Below are 12,983 nucleotides of genomic sequence, written 5' to 3'. Positions count from 1 at the left end.
CCACAGCCCACAGATGTGCGGGTTAGGTGGATTGGCCATGCTAAATTTCCCATAGTGTCCACAATTGCACTTAGTGTTGGGTGGGGTTACTGGGTTATGGGGATAGGGTGGAGGTGTGGACCTTGGGTAGGGTGCTCTTTCCAAGAACCGGTGCAGACTCGATGGGCCTAATGGCCTCCTTCTGCACTGTAAATTCTATGAAATTCTATTCATGTATTTGTCAAGATACCCCTTAAATGTCACTATCTTCCCTGCTTCCACCACCTCCTCCGGCAGCGAGTTCCAGTCACCCACTACCCTCTGTGTAAAAAAACTTCCCTCATACATCTACTCTAAACCTTGTCCCTCGCACCTTAAACCTATGCCCCCTAGTAATTGACCCCTCTACCCTGGGGAAAAGCGTCTGACTATCCACTCTGTCTATGCCCCTCATAATTTTGTAGACCTCTATCAGGTCGCCCCTCAACCTCCGTCGTTCCAGTGAGAACAAAACGAGTTTATTCAACCGCTCCTCATAGCTAATGCCCTCCATACTAGACAACATCCTGGTAAATCTCTTCTGCACCCTCTCTAAAGCCTTCACATCCTTCTGGTAGTGTGGCGACCAGAATTGAACACGATCTCCAAGTGTGGCCTAACTAAGGTTCTATACAGTTGCAATCGGACTTGCCAATTCTTATACTCAATGCCCCGGCCAATGAAGGCAAGCATGCCGTATGCCTTCTTGACTACCTTCTCCACCTGTGTTGCCCCTTTCAGTGACCTGTGCACCTAGATCTCTCTGACTTTTAATACTCTTGAGGGTTCTACCATTCACTGTATATTCCCTCCCTGCATTAGACCTTCCAAAATGCATTACCTCACATTTGCCCGGATTAAACTCTATCTGCCATCTCTCCGCCCAAGTCTCCAAACAATCTAAATCCTGCTGTATCCTCTGACAGTCCTCATCGCTAGCCGCAATTCCACCAACCTTTGTGGCGTCTGCAAACTTACTAATCAGACCGGTTACATTTTCCTCCAAATCATTTATATATGCTATGAACAGCAAAGGTCCCAGCACTGATCCCTGCGGAACACCACTAGTCACAGCCCTCCAATTAGAAAAGCACCCTTCCATTGCTACTCTCTGCCTTCTATGACCTAGCCAGTTTTGTATCCACCTTGCCAGCTCACTCCTGATCCCGTGTGACTTCACCTTTTGTACTAGTCTACCATGAGGGACCTTGTCAAAGGCCTTACTGAAGTCCATATAGACAACATCCACTGCCCTACCTGCATCAATCATCTTTGTGACCTCTTCGAAAAACTACCTCCCCTTCACAAAACCATGCTGCCTCTCATGAATACATCCATTTGCTTCCAAATGGGAGTAGATCCTGTCTCGAAGAATTCTCTCCAGTAATTTCCCTACCACTGACGTAAGGCTCACCGGCCTGTAGGTCCCTGGATTATCCTTGCTACCCTTCTTAAACAAAGGAACAACATTGGCTATTCTCCAGTCCTCCGGGACATCACCTGAAGACAGTGAGGATCCAAAGATTTCTGTCAAGGCCTCAGCAATTTCCTCTCTAGCCTCCTTCAGTATTCTGGGGTAGATCCCATCAGGCCCTGGGGACTTATCTACCTTAATATTTTTCAAGACACCGAACACTTTGTCTTTTTCTCAATGTGACCCAGGCTATCTACACACCCTCCTACAGACTCAACATCCACCAATTCCTTCTCTTTGGTGAATACCGATGCAAAGTATACATTTAGTACATCGCCCATTTCCTCTGGCTCCACACATAGATTCCCTTGCCTATCCATCAGTGGGCCAACCCTTTCCCTGGCTACCCTCTTGCTTTTTATGTACGTGTAAAAAGCCTTGGGATTTTCCTTAATCCTATTTGCCAATGACTTTTCGTGACCTCTTCTAGCCCTCCTGACTCCTTGATTAAGTTCCTTCCTACTTTCCTTATATTCCACACAGGCTTAGTCTGTTCCCAGCCTTCTAGTCCTGACAAATGCCTCCTTTTTCTTTTTGATGAGGCCTACAATATCTCTCGTTATCCAAGGTTCCCGAAATTTGCCGTATTTATCCTTCTTCCTCACAGGAACATGCCGGTCCTGAATTCCTTTCAACTGACACTTGAAAGCCTCCCACATGCCAGATGTTGATTTACCCTCAAACATCCGCCCCCAATCTATGTTCTTCAGTTCCCGCCTAATATTGTTATAATTAGCCATCACCCAATTTAGCACATTCACCCTAGGACCACTCTTATCGTTGTCCACCAGCATATTAAAACTTACTGAATTGTGGTCATTGTTCCCGAAATGCTCCCCTACTGAAACTTCTATCACCTGGCCGGGCTCATAACCTGTCACCAGGTTAAAGTCCAACAGGTTTATTTGGAATCACTAGCTTTCAGAGCGTAGCTCCTTCATCACTCACCTGATGAAGGAGCTATGTGCCAAAAGCTAGTGATTCCAAATAAACCTGTTGGACTTTAACCTGGTGTTGTAAGACTTCTTCCTGTGCCCACCCCAGTCCAACGCCGGCATCTCCACATCACCACTGCAGTTTGGTGACAGGTTAAGTGTTATGATTAGATTTCTGACCCCTGGACTTACCGATCTCAACGTTTCCAACTTCTGACACGTACCTGTTCCGGGTTTTGTCGACGGAACCTGCTGGACTTCAGGGGACCAGCAAACAACACCACTCTCAGTGACAATAGCAGGACTGGAATAATCAGCAAACTGACACGTGTAAGACTCATCCGCAGCAAGAATCGGCAAGTCGGCGACATTCACAAACACCTGGCAATGAGGGAGAAAAATCACTTGGGTAAAGGGGAAAGGCACCCGAGGGTTGAGAAAGTACTTTTTAACATTGCAAGCGCTGTCCGGTTAGAATATGTTGGCTACTGTTCCATTTGTGGGACATAGTACCCCTGGTTTAATAAACATCGCGGAATGCAAGTGCTTTACTGAGTGGCTTGGAACTTTGAAGTGTCCAGGAACTGATTTCAGAGTTGTCACCTGGTGTGTATTGATGGTAACGGGGCACTTTAAGAGACCTGTCAAATGACATCATCGGGTGATGTCATTTCCATGGGCAAATGGGCAGTGTAACATAGCAACCTGTAGCGTTAACATCTTCGAGTAAAACTCTTTGTTTGTTCGAACCTCCGAGGCCTGCAGACTTAACTTCAAAACCACCACATAAAAACTGACGACGAGGTGGGCAAACAGTGTTAGTAGGCACCTGAAAAGAAAAATAATTAAACTCGTCGCTACGCAAAAGCTGGTGATGGGGCAACCATTGGCCGAGGTAAATCTTATGACAGATTCCGAATCAGGGGCGTCATTCTCCGACCCCCCGCCGGGTCGGAGAATGGCCGTTGGCCGCCGTGAATCCCGCCCCCGCACCCGCCGAAGTCTCCGCTCCCGGAGATTGGGCGGGGGCGGGAATCCGGCCGCGCTGGTTGGCGGGACCCCCCGCTGGATTCTCCGGCCCGGATGGGCCGAAGTCCCGCCCAGGAATTGCCTGTCCCGCCGACGTAAATCAAACCTGGTATTTACCGGCGGGACCAGGCGGCGTGGGCGGGCTCGGGGTCCTGGGGGGGGGTCACGGGGCGATCTGACCCCGGGGGGTGCCCCAAAGTGGCCTGGCCCGCGATCGGGGCCCACCGATCCGCGGGCGGGCCTGTGCCGTGGGGGCACTCTTTCCCTTCCGCCTCCGCTACGGCCTCCACCATGGCGGAGGCGGAAGAGACTCTCCCCACTGCGCATGCGCGGGAAACTGACAGCGGCCGCTGACGCTCCCGCGCATGCGCTGGGAAACTGACAGCGGCCGCTGACGCTCCCGCGCATGCGCCGCATTTCCGCGCCAGCTGGCGGGGAAACAAACGCCAATTCCGCCAGCTGGCGGGGCGGAAATCCCTCCGGCGTCGACCTAGCCCCTCAATGTTGGGGCTAGGCCGCCAAAGATGCGGAGCCTTCCGCACCTTTGGGCCGGCGCGATGCCCGTCTGATTGGCGCCGGCTTTGGCGCCAGTCGGCGGGCATCCCGCCGTTGGGGGAGAATTTCGCCCCAGGTCTACCCAAAATGTTAAAGAAACATGCCATTGTCTGCAACGGTGAGCTGGGAAGCATGAAGGATATCTCTGTAAAGCTGAAGATCAACAGTCCAAAGACGTGCAGGTTAGGTGGATTGGCGATGATTAATTGCCCTTAGTGACCAAAAAAGGTTAGGAGGGGTTATTGGGTTACGGGGAGAGGGTGGACGCGAGGCCTTAAGTGGGTCGGTGCAGACTCGATGGGCCAAATAGCCTCCTTCTGCACTGTATGTTCTATGTTGAAGAAGAAAGTCAAACGAGATGCTTACAGGCTAGGTCAGCGCCGTACCAAAGGTAGAAGCAGAATTAGAACGGCTGGTCAAAACGGGAGGAGTTCTTGAACTGTTAATGTGAGTGGGCTGAACTGATCGTAATCATGATGACAAAAAAATATATCAATGCATCTGTGGTGACTTTAAAGTCACCATTGATCCTGTATTGTGTACAGAGCATTACCCTCTACCCTGGGTTGATAACTTATTTGCTGGGTTGGCTGAAGGCCAACACAGTTCAGACAAGCATATCTTCAAATGGACGTGGATCCAGATCCACAACAGTTCTTGGCGATTGTGACACATGTTATTTCAATATTAAAGACCATCATTTGGCATCACCTCCGCACCAGTGTTATTCCAACAAGCTACGAAACAAATTTTAATTTGATTAGATGGTGTCCAGTGTTACTTAGATGACATCCTGGTTACTGGAAAGAATGGAAGAACATCTCTTCGACTGCCACACTCCAGGGATTAGAAGATTATGGATTAAAAGTCTGAAAAGACAAATGTGAATTTTTCCAATCTTCATTTGAGTATCTGGGACATGTCAATGACGTCAAGGGACTGGTTAAGTCGCCTTCAAAAGTCAAAGCCATTACTGAGGCATCCTCACCTCAAAATGTGACCCAGCTTCGATCTTTCTGAGGTTTACTAAATTATTGTTCAACATTTGTCCCTAATTTGGAAACTATGCTAAAACCTTTACACAATTTACTGTATCAAGATAAAAAGTGGACATGAGTGGATCACCGTGAAAGAGCATTCAAACAAGCCAAAGAGGTGCTACTCAATTCAGTAGTCCTGACACATTTTGCTCCAAATTTTCCCTGCAACTGGCATTCCCGTACCAGCCTCCCCGAACAGGCGCCGGAATGTGGCGACTAGGGGCTTTTCACAGTAACTTCATTGAAGACTACTTGTGACAATAAGCGATTTTTCATTCATTTTTTCATTTGAACACTCAATTCAGCATGGCCAATTCACCTAACCTGCACGTCTTTGGACTGTGGGAGGAAACAGGAGCACCCGGAGGAAACCCACGCAGACACGGGGAGAACGTGCAGACTCTGCACAGACACTGACCCAAGCCGGGAATCGAATCTGGGACCCTGGGGAGCTGTGGAGCAACTGTGCTAACCACTGTGCTACCATGCTGCCCATATGTATTTGTCTTGCAGAAGAGTGTGGAAATCTGCCACCATTGGTCCCATTTAACCTGTGGGAATGGTCAGAAAAGGCCTGGCAACGGGTAATGTTGATTATGCCGGACCATTTGAAGAGCATAAGTTTCTCATTCTAGTCGATGCTCACTCAAAATGGCCTGAAGTTGCCATCATGAAGACAACCTCAGCAGAGAAAACAATTGAGAGATTGGTTGAAATCTTCAGCAGATGCCGTGAGCCTGAACAACATCATGAGTGATAATGGGTTGCAGTTCACTTCGCAAGAGTTCATACAGTACTTGAAGGAGAACGGAATTCGACACATCCCATCCCATCTTCTCCTCATCGTCCTGCCACAAATAGGCTGGCAGAATGTTTTGTATAGATGATGAAACATTCATTGAAAGTAACTAGAGAACAAGGTTCATTGTCTAAATGCTTGAGCCACTCACGTACAGGAATACTGTGCACTCAACAACCCAAGTTTCCCCGCCATTGCTAATTGTTAGACATCAACTACAAAAAGCATTAAATTTGCAAAAACCACCCAAGACAAAATAAATTGTCATAAAAAAGCAGCAGAATCAGGTCAAATGGTGGGAGAACAAGGCGACATGTCATGTTTTCGCCAGGGTCAAGAAGTTCTGGCAAGGAACTAGACCACAAGTGAAAAGTCAATACCTGCCATCATTTTAGCACAGGCAAGACCGGCCTCCTACACTGTACAGACCCAAGAGGATATAAAATGGAAGAGACATGCAGTCAACCTTTGGTGACAAGAACTAATCTGCCAGAGACCGAACTGACAAGAGTCCAAATCCAGCTGTGCCAAGAAAAGACCTGGACCTTCCAAAGAACCTGACACTAATCAAACCAATTGGGGAAAGCAGTGCCTCACTCGAGAACCAGACAGCGAGTCAACCTCAGAACATTGTCGACAGCAGTTAAGACGACCATGGGTGACATCCAAACCAAGCCAAAGACACCAGAAGTTGCAGCAAGCACTAAAAGGCAGATGCCCGAGGTTCGCCAACAACCTCACAGAACAACGGACTCCAAAACATCTGACATACTGAGTGTTGTTGATTGATGGTTAAAGTTGTGTCAGGGACCTTTGATTCATAGGGCGAGGAAAATGTTGTATTCATGGTATTTCTAGTGTTTCCTCACTAGCAGACTTGCAGTGGAACAGGGGCACTTTAAGAGACCAATCATGTGACGTCATCGGCTGTTTACATGGGCAAACCGGCAATGTAACATAGCAGCCTGTAGTTAACGTCTCCTGAATAAAGCTCTTCATTTGTTTGAACCTCTCGAGGCCTGCAGACTTAATTTTAAAACCACCACACAAGGCACAAGTCAGGAGTGTGATGGAATACTCTCCACTTGCCTGGATGAGTGCAGCTCCAACAACACTCAAGGAGCTCGACACCATCAAGGGCAAAACACCCCGCTTGATTGCTACCCCACATTCAATCCCGCCAATGAACAATGGATAGCCATGTGTACTATTTACAAGATGTACTGCAGGGGCTCACCGAGGCTCCTTAGACACCTTCCAAACTCATGACCACTACCATCTAGAAGGACAAGGGCAGCAGATTCCTGGGAACACCACCACCTGGGGGTTCCTCTCCAAGTCACTCACCATCCTGACTTGGAAACATAGCGATGCCGTTCCTTCACTATCGCTGGACCAAAATTTGGAACTCCCTCTCTAACAGCACAGTGGGTGTACCTACACCTCAAGGATTGCAGCGGTTCAAGGCAGCAGTTCACCACCAACTTCTCAAGGGCATTTAGGAATAAATGGCGGCCTAGCCTCGGACGCCCACACCCTGTAAATGCATAAATAAAAAGATGCTGGGGTGTACTGCCATGTTTAGTTGTTACTCAAGTGGTTGGATTTCAGTTGTGCCACCTGAGCTGGTGGGCATTTCTCATCCTGGAAAGGGGGGCATGTGCGGCAGATGCTTGCTACACAACCTCAACCTCTGGATCTGATTATTCCAGGGCGGCATTTGGCGCAGTGGTTAGTACTGGGACTGCGGCGCCAAAGACCCGGGTTCGAATCCTGGCCCTGGGTCACTCCGTGTGGAGTTTGCACATTCTCCTCGTGTCTGCGTGGGTCTCACCCCCACAACCCAAAGATGTGCAGGTTAGGTGGATTGGCCACGCTAAATTGCCTCTTAATTGGGAAAAAAAAATAATTGGGTACTCTAAATGTATTAAAAAAGATGTGATTATTCCAACAAAATTCCAGCTGGTCTCTCACATTCTACCCTCCATAAATTGGGTGTCGCCCAAAATTCTGCTCCCCTTGTCTTAACTAGCGTTCCCCTATCATCACTGTGCTGTCTGACCTACAGTGTCTCCTGGCCAAGCAACATCTGGATTTTAACATTTTCATCCCTGTTTTCAAATCCCTTCATGACTCACCCTCCCTATCTCCTGCACCTGTTGCGAGATGGCAACAATCCTCAAAATCTGGCCTCTTGTGTAGCCCTGGTTTTAATCGTTCCACCATCGGTGGCAGGCCCTTCGGCCCTCGATGTTGCGCCGACCTGTGAAACCACTCTAAAGCCCATCTACACTATTCCCTTATCGTCCATATGTTTATCCAGTGACCATCTAAATGTCCCTAATGTTGGCGAGTGCACTACTGGACTAGTAGGGTAAAAGTGGTTCAGATCACTGCTTTTACGCACTGTTTAGTTCCAAAGAGAATCTAACTGAGTGCAGGAGGGAAGCATGGTATCAACGCTTTAAAATTAATATTTCAGCAACACATCAACGAGGTGTTCGAGCAGATCCAAGATAGGAGAGCGAGGGTAAGAGGACAATGAACCTATCTGAAGGAACAGCTTGATTGGGATTGAGAGAGCCTTACCCATGGGGCAGCCTGTGACCTGACACAAACCACCCCGTTCCAGCTGAAGTAGTGGGCTGGGAACTGGATCAATTCCTCATCCCGGGATATAGATTTCAGACAGTAACCCCAACAGGCCCGAAAACATGAGGATAGAAATAGTTCGGCATTCTCGATGATCTCAAATGTCAAACTTCTTCTGTATGTCATTTAGACTAAACTAGAGACAGATTGACCCTTAAAAAGCACTATCTGTAGTGAATGAGTGACGGGTCAAATATTTGTTAATCAGTTAGTGGAAGATATTCACTAACTTTGCTAAGATCCCGACTAAAGTGTCCATGCTCCCCATGTCTTGCAATCCCATTTTGCTGTTTCGCAATGAAATTTAATTACACGGAACAAAAGCAAAACCGCTGAGGGAATTGGAGCCTTGGACTGCTGGCTAATGCACAATTCTGATCAAATACAAATTGTTAAACAAATGATGGACAGACCACACATTACACACAGGTTACGCCGCCTAAATTTCATCTGGAGCAATGTACGGAGGACACTGGGAGTAAACTCAATATGTATGCCTAATCCTACTCCCATTTCTCATGTGTCCCACTAAGAATTTCACCAGATGGATGTTCAAGAACATTTGTTGTCGACTGCATCCTGATATGTCCATTAATTCACGCTCTCACCTGTTTTTGCTCCTCTCTGCTGATATTAGCTGGCGTCAAAGTCTGCACTCTCAGACACTGCCGGCCTTCCTCATAGCTCCAGAGCCACTGAATGCCTTCCTCAGCCCTTGCACACTCTGACCTCCTGCTGCACCTATCAGTAGAAAGGAATCCGCATCAAAATTAGGCAACAGATTCATCAATCACTGTGATATCAGAGCAAAGAGAAGTCCATCCATGAACAGTGAAAGGAACGGACAGATAATGAACACATTATCAAAGCTTGCGAAATAATTTGCTGTGTTCCAACAATGCTCAGTGAATTATAATCATTGAATACCTAGAATGCAGAAGGAGGCCATTCGGCCCATCGAGTCTGCACCGACCCTCTGGAAAACCACCCTACCCATGCCCATTCCCCCACCCTATCCTGCTAACCCCACATAATCTTTAGACACTAACGGGAAATTTATCATGGCCAATTCAACTAACCTGCACATCTTTGGACTGTGGGAGGAAACTGGAGCACGTGGAGGAAACCCACGCAGACACGGGGAGAAAGTGCAAAGTCCACACAGTCACCCAAGGTCAGAACCTGGATCCCTGGCGCTGTGAGGCAGCAGTGCTAACCACTGTAACACCGTGCCACCCCTCATATTATTACTGATTTTGTCAGTTTCTGATCCAGGTCTTTGAAAGAAGGCTACACTTGTATCGATGTCACCTATATACTCAAGAACTGCAAAAGGGGAGTTCCACCCTGCTGGGAGATGCTGCAGTATATTGCCCATCACCTGCACTCAAAAGATCACTCCCATTTAAAAACACCACCTGGCAGAGCGCTGACCTTGCAGTTCGAGGCAGTAATCAAAGTTACCGTGACTGGAATGCACTTTGCGGATAATCGAGCAGGGAGTTTAGCACAGGAAGTTACAGGTCACGTATTTGACCCACTGGGCACATTCCAGAGTTAACCATTTCATGGACACCACTGAATTCATTCAATCGCCTGTTTAAAGAAGTACGCTTCTCCTCTCTCCCAGGTAAATTAAATCAAATGCCACACCAGAGGGGGAATTTTGTAAACGTTTTGTTTGCCTACTTGGAGCACTTATTGGAGATGAACACTGCATACCCCCTGTGACCTGCTGCCCAAACAAAACTGTGGGGGCATAATCCGGAATTTCCTATATGCATTCCTGGTGGATTAAACACCACGGTTGGAATTCATAAAATGTTCTCTTGCCTATCTCATCTTCCACCATTCAAGCATCCTACATCCAGTAGCTTTCTTTGGCAAAACATTTCTTCAACGGCAGGAACCATCATACTTCACAGAGTACTGGATGATCTACGTGGCAATCCTATAGTCTTCCAATATTTATCAACCTCTTTTAAAGTTAATAATGAACACAGCTCCTTCTGCTGAAATGTTATCCCACACACCCGTCATTCCGCAAAGAGTTAGAAATCATTCTGATCTTTAATCTCGCTGAAGGTTTATTAAATTTTTCCCCCTCCTGTCCTCTGCTTCTGAGTTCACAGTCCAATACAAATAAACAGCTTCTATCTTCACTTATTCCTCTCACTATTTTACAGTGCTGGATCATATTCCCCTAATTTTCCAATGAAAACAAACTGCGTTCTCAAAGCGGCCATTCGTAGCTTGGAATGGGGCTAAACCACAGAACAAACAGGAATCTGTTCAACCTCTGCCGCCTGAAGGTCAGATTCAAGGTTGCCCCATTCTCCTGTGGACAAATGATTGCATTTGCACACATTGGGAGGCTGAGTTTCGAGGCATACAAAGCATGGGCCTGACGCGAAACATCGATAAGACAAAGGTCCTCTTCCGTCCAGCCCCCTCCCACCCCAGTTAGCGACAGGATCTTGGACAATGTGGACTATACTATGAACAAGGGAAGACATTGAAGAAGAGGTTCAACACCACCTTCAATGTGCCAGCTCAGCCTTGGTCCCACAAGGACGAGGGTGTTTGAAGCCCAGACGTCAGATTCGGATCCAGGTTCATGTTCTACAGAACAGTAATGATACCCGCCCTCTTGTGTGGCTCAGAGACATCGACTATGTACAGCAGGCACCTCAATCCCTGGAGAAGTACCACGAGCACTGCCTCTGCAAGATCCTGCAAATCCAATGGCAGGATAAGTGCACCAAAGTCAGTGTTCTCGCGCAGGCCAACATCCCCAGCATCGAGGTATTGACCACGGCCGACGGACTCCGCTGGGCAGGCCACATTGTCCACATGCCTGACATAAGCTTCCAAGGTTCCTGAAACAAGCACTCTGCTTGGAGCTTTGGCGAGGCAAGCGGGCCCCAGGAAAGTAGAGGAAATGTTTTAAGGGCACCTTCAAAAGTCTCCTTGAAAAGGTGCAACATCCCCACCGACACCTGGGAATCCCTGGCCCAAGGCCTCCCGACGTGGACGAGAAGCATCTGGGAAAGAGCTGAACTCCGGGTTTCAGAACGAGCTGAACCGAGCATTGACAGCGAAAGGAGCGTGTGGCAGCTCAGGCACCCCACCCATCCACTCCTCCAACCACCACCTGCCCCACCTGTGCCAGAGACTGCAGGTTGCGCACTGCACTCCTCAATCACCTGAGAACTCATTTTTAGCGTGGAAGCAACTCATCCTCGACCCCGAGGAATTGCCTAAGAAGAACGAGCCTCGGGTCTGAACCCTTTGTCATGAATTAAGCTCCTTCGCATGGTAAAGTGTCAAACACTGCACACGTTATTCCAAACAATACTATTCCATGAATGGCTCTTTTCACTTAGTCAAAAATCCACACGCATAGCTGGGCAAGGAAGGGGTCCAAATGGAGGCCGCATTGCTCGCTAATGTCAGCATCCTTGCTAAATGAAGCCCTGCGCTGATTATTTGGGGAGGTCAAATTCTGGCATTCGCGGCACCCATGAAGAAGTGTTGGAAGGATCCATTCCGATTGGTGAATCAGGAACCAAGACACAGAACCTTTTCTAATTGAGAGAGTTTAGCGACTTGTTCGGTCTCGGATCTTTCCTCCCACTCAACCAGTGTCCCATCTGTCCCCTATTTATACGTGCGCAGTTAATACCCCTCACCTGTTTCCCTTTATCTTAATGTAATTAACAAATCTTTACAATGTAATTAACAAACCATAACAAAGTAATCTGACAAGTCATTAACATGAAGGCTGAGGTTAAGAGAGTGTAATGAGTATAAAACGAGACTAGCAACTTGCAGGCTGAAACGTTCAAATCTCATGTGTGAAACTGAATTCAATAAATCTCCATCTGCAGCCTGGCACCATGAATGATCAGGAAAGCTGTTGGATTTAATTAAAATGCGCACAGGCTGACTAATGACTTTCAGGGAAGGGAACTAGTCATCTCTTACCTGACTTGCGGCGCTAGAGCCCTTTACCCCTAACGCCCTCTGGAGTGGTTTAGCAAACTGCTCAGATTAGGAATGGGCAAATTGGGAAGATTCTGGGCGGGAGTGTTCGCAGTCTTAGCCAGGATAGTGGAGGAGGAGGTGGATCCGGACCGTTTGGTGGCAATATTTGGGGTCTGAGAGAAGCCGGAGCCCATGGAGAGGAGGAAGGCCGATATCTTGGCCTTCACCTCTCTGATTGCACGGCGGCGAATTTTGCTGGAGTGGCGGTCGGCATCGCCACCGGGGGAAGCGGCGTGGTTGGGTGACCTGTATGACTTCCTGCGACTAGAGAAGATAAAGTCTGACTTAAGGGGCTCTTCAGGGGGGTTTGAGGGAAGGTGGAGGATGTTTGTGACCGTGTTTGAGGGGCTGTTCGTCGTGGGGAAGGGGAGGTGAAAAAGAAGAAAAATCTGTACAGACTGTATAGCTGATTGTTGGGAAGTATGTTTTCCGGG

General features: G+C 48.0%; 1 protein-coding gene across 7 annotated transcripts in view; it reads right to left on the bottom strand.

The window, feature by feature from the left end:
* The window catches only part of plxnb1b (plexin b1b), a 323,503-nt gene that overhangs the window by 94,846 nt on the left and 215,674 nt on the right, over positions 1-12,983 (bottom strand). For all 7 annotated transcript variants that reach the window (XM_072472813.1, XM_072472817.1, XM_072472818.1 and 4 more), the window contains 2 exons: positions 9,111-9,243; positions 2,652-2,808 (listed from right to left, as the gene is read on the bottom strand). In XM_072472813.1, the coding sequence (XP_072328914.1) occupies positions 2,652-2,808; positions 9,111-9,243 (290 nt within the window). The remainder of the gene's footprint in view (positions 1-2,651; positions 2,809-9,110; positions 9,244-12,983) is intronic.

The sequence above is a fragment of the Scyliorhinus torazame genome, chromosome 13 (genome assembly GCF_047496885.1).
Source record: "Scyliorhinus torazame isolate Kashiwa2021f chromosome 13, sScyTor2.1, whole genome shotgun sequence".
NCBI lineage: Eukaryota > Metazoa > Chordata > Chondrichthyes > Carcharhiniformes > Scyliorhinidae > Scyliorhinus > Scyliorhinus torazame.
This window is presented reverse-complemented; position numbering and strand designations above follow the sequence as displayed.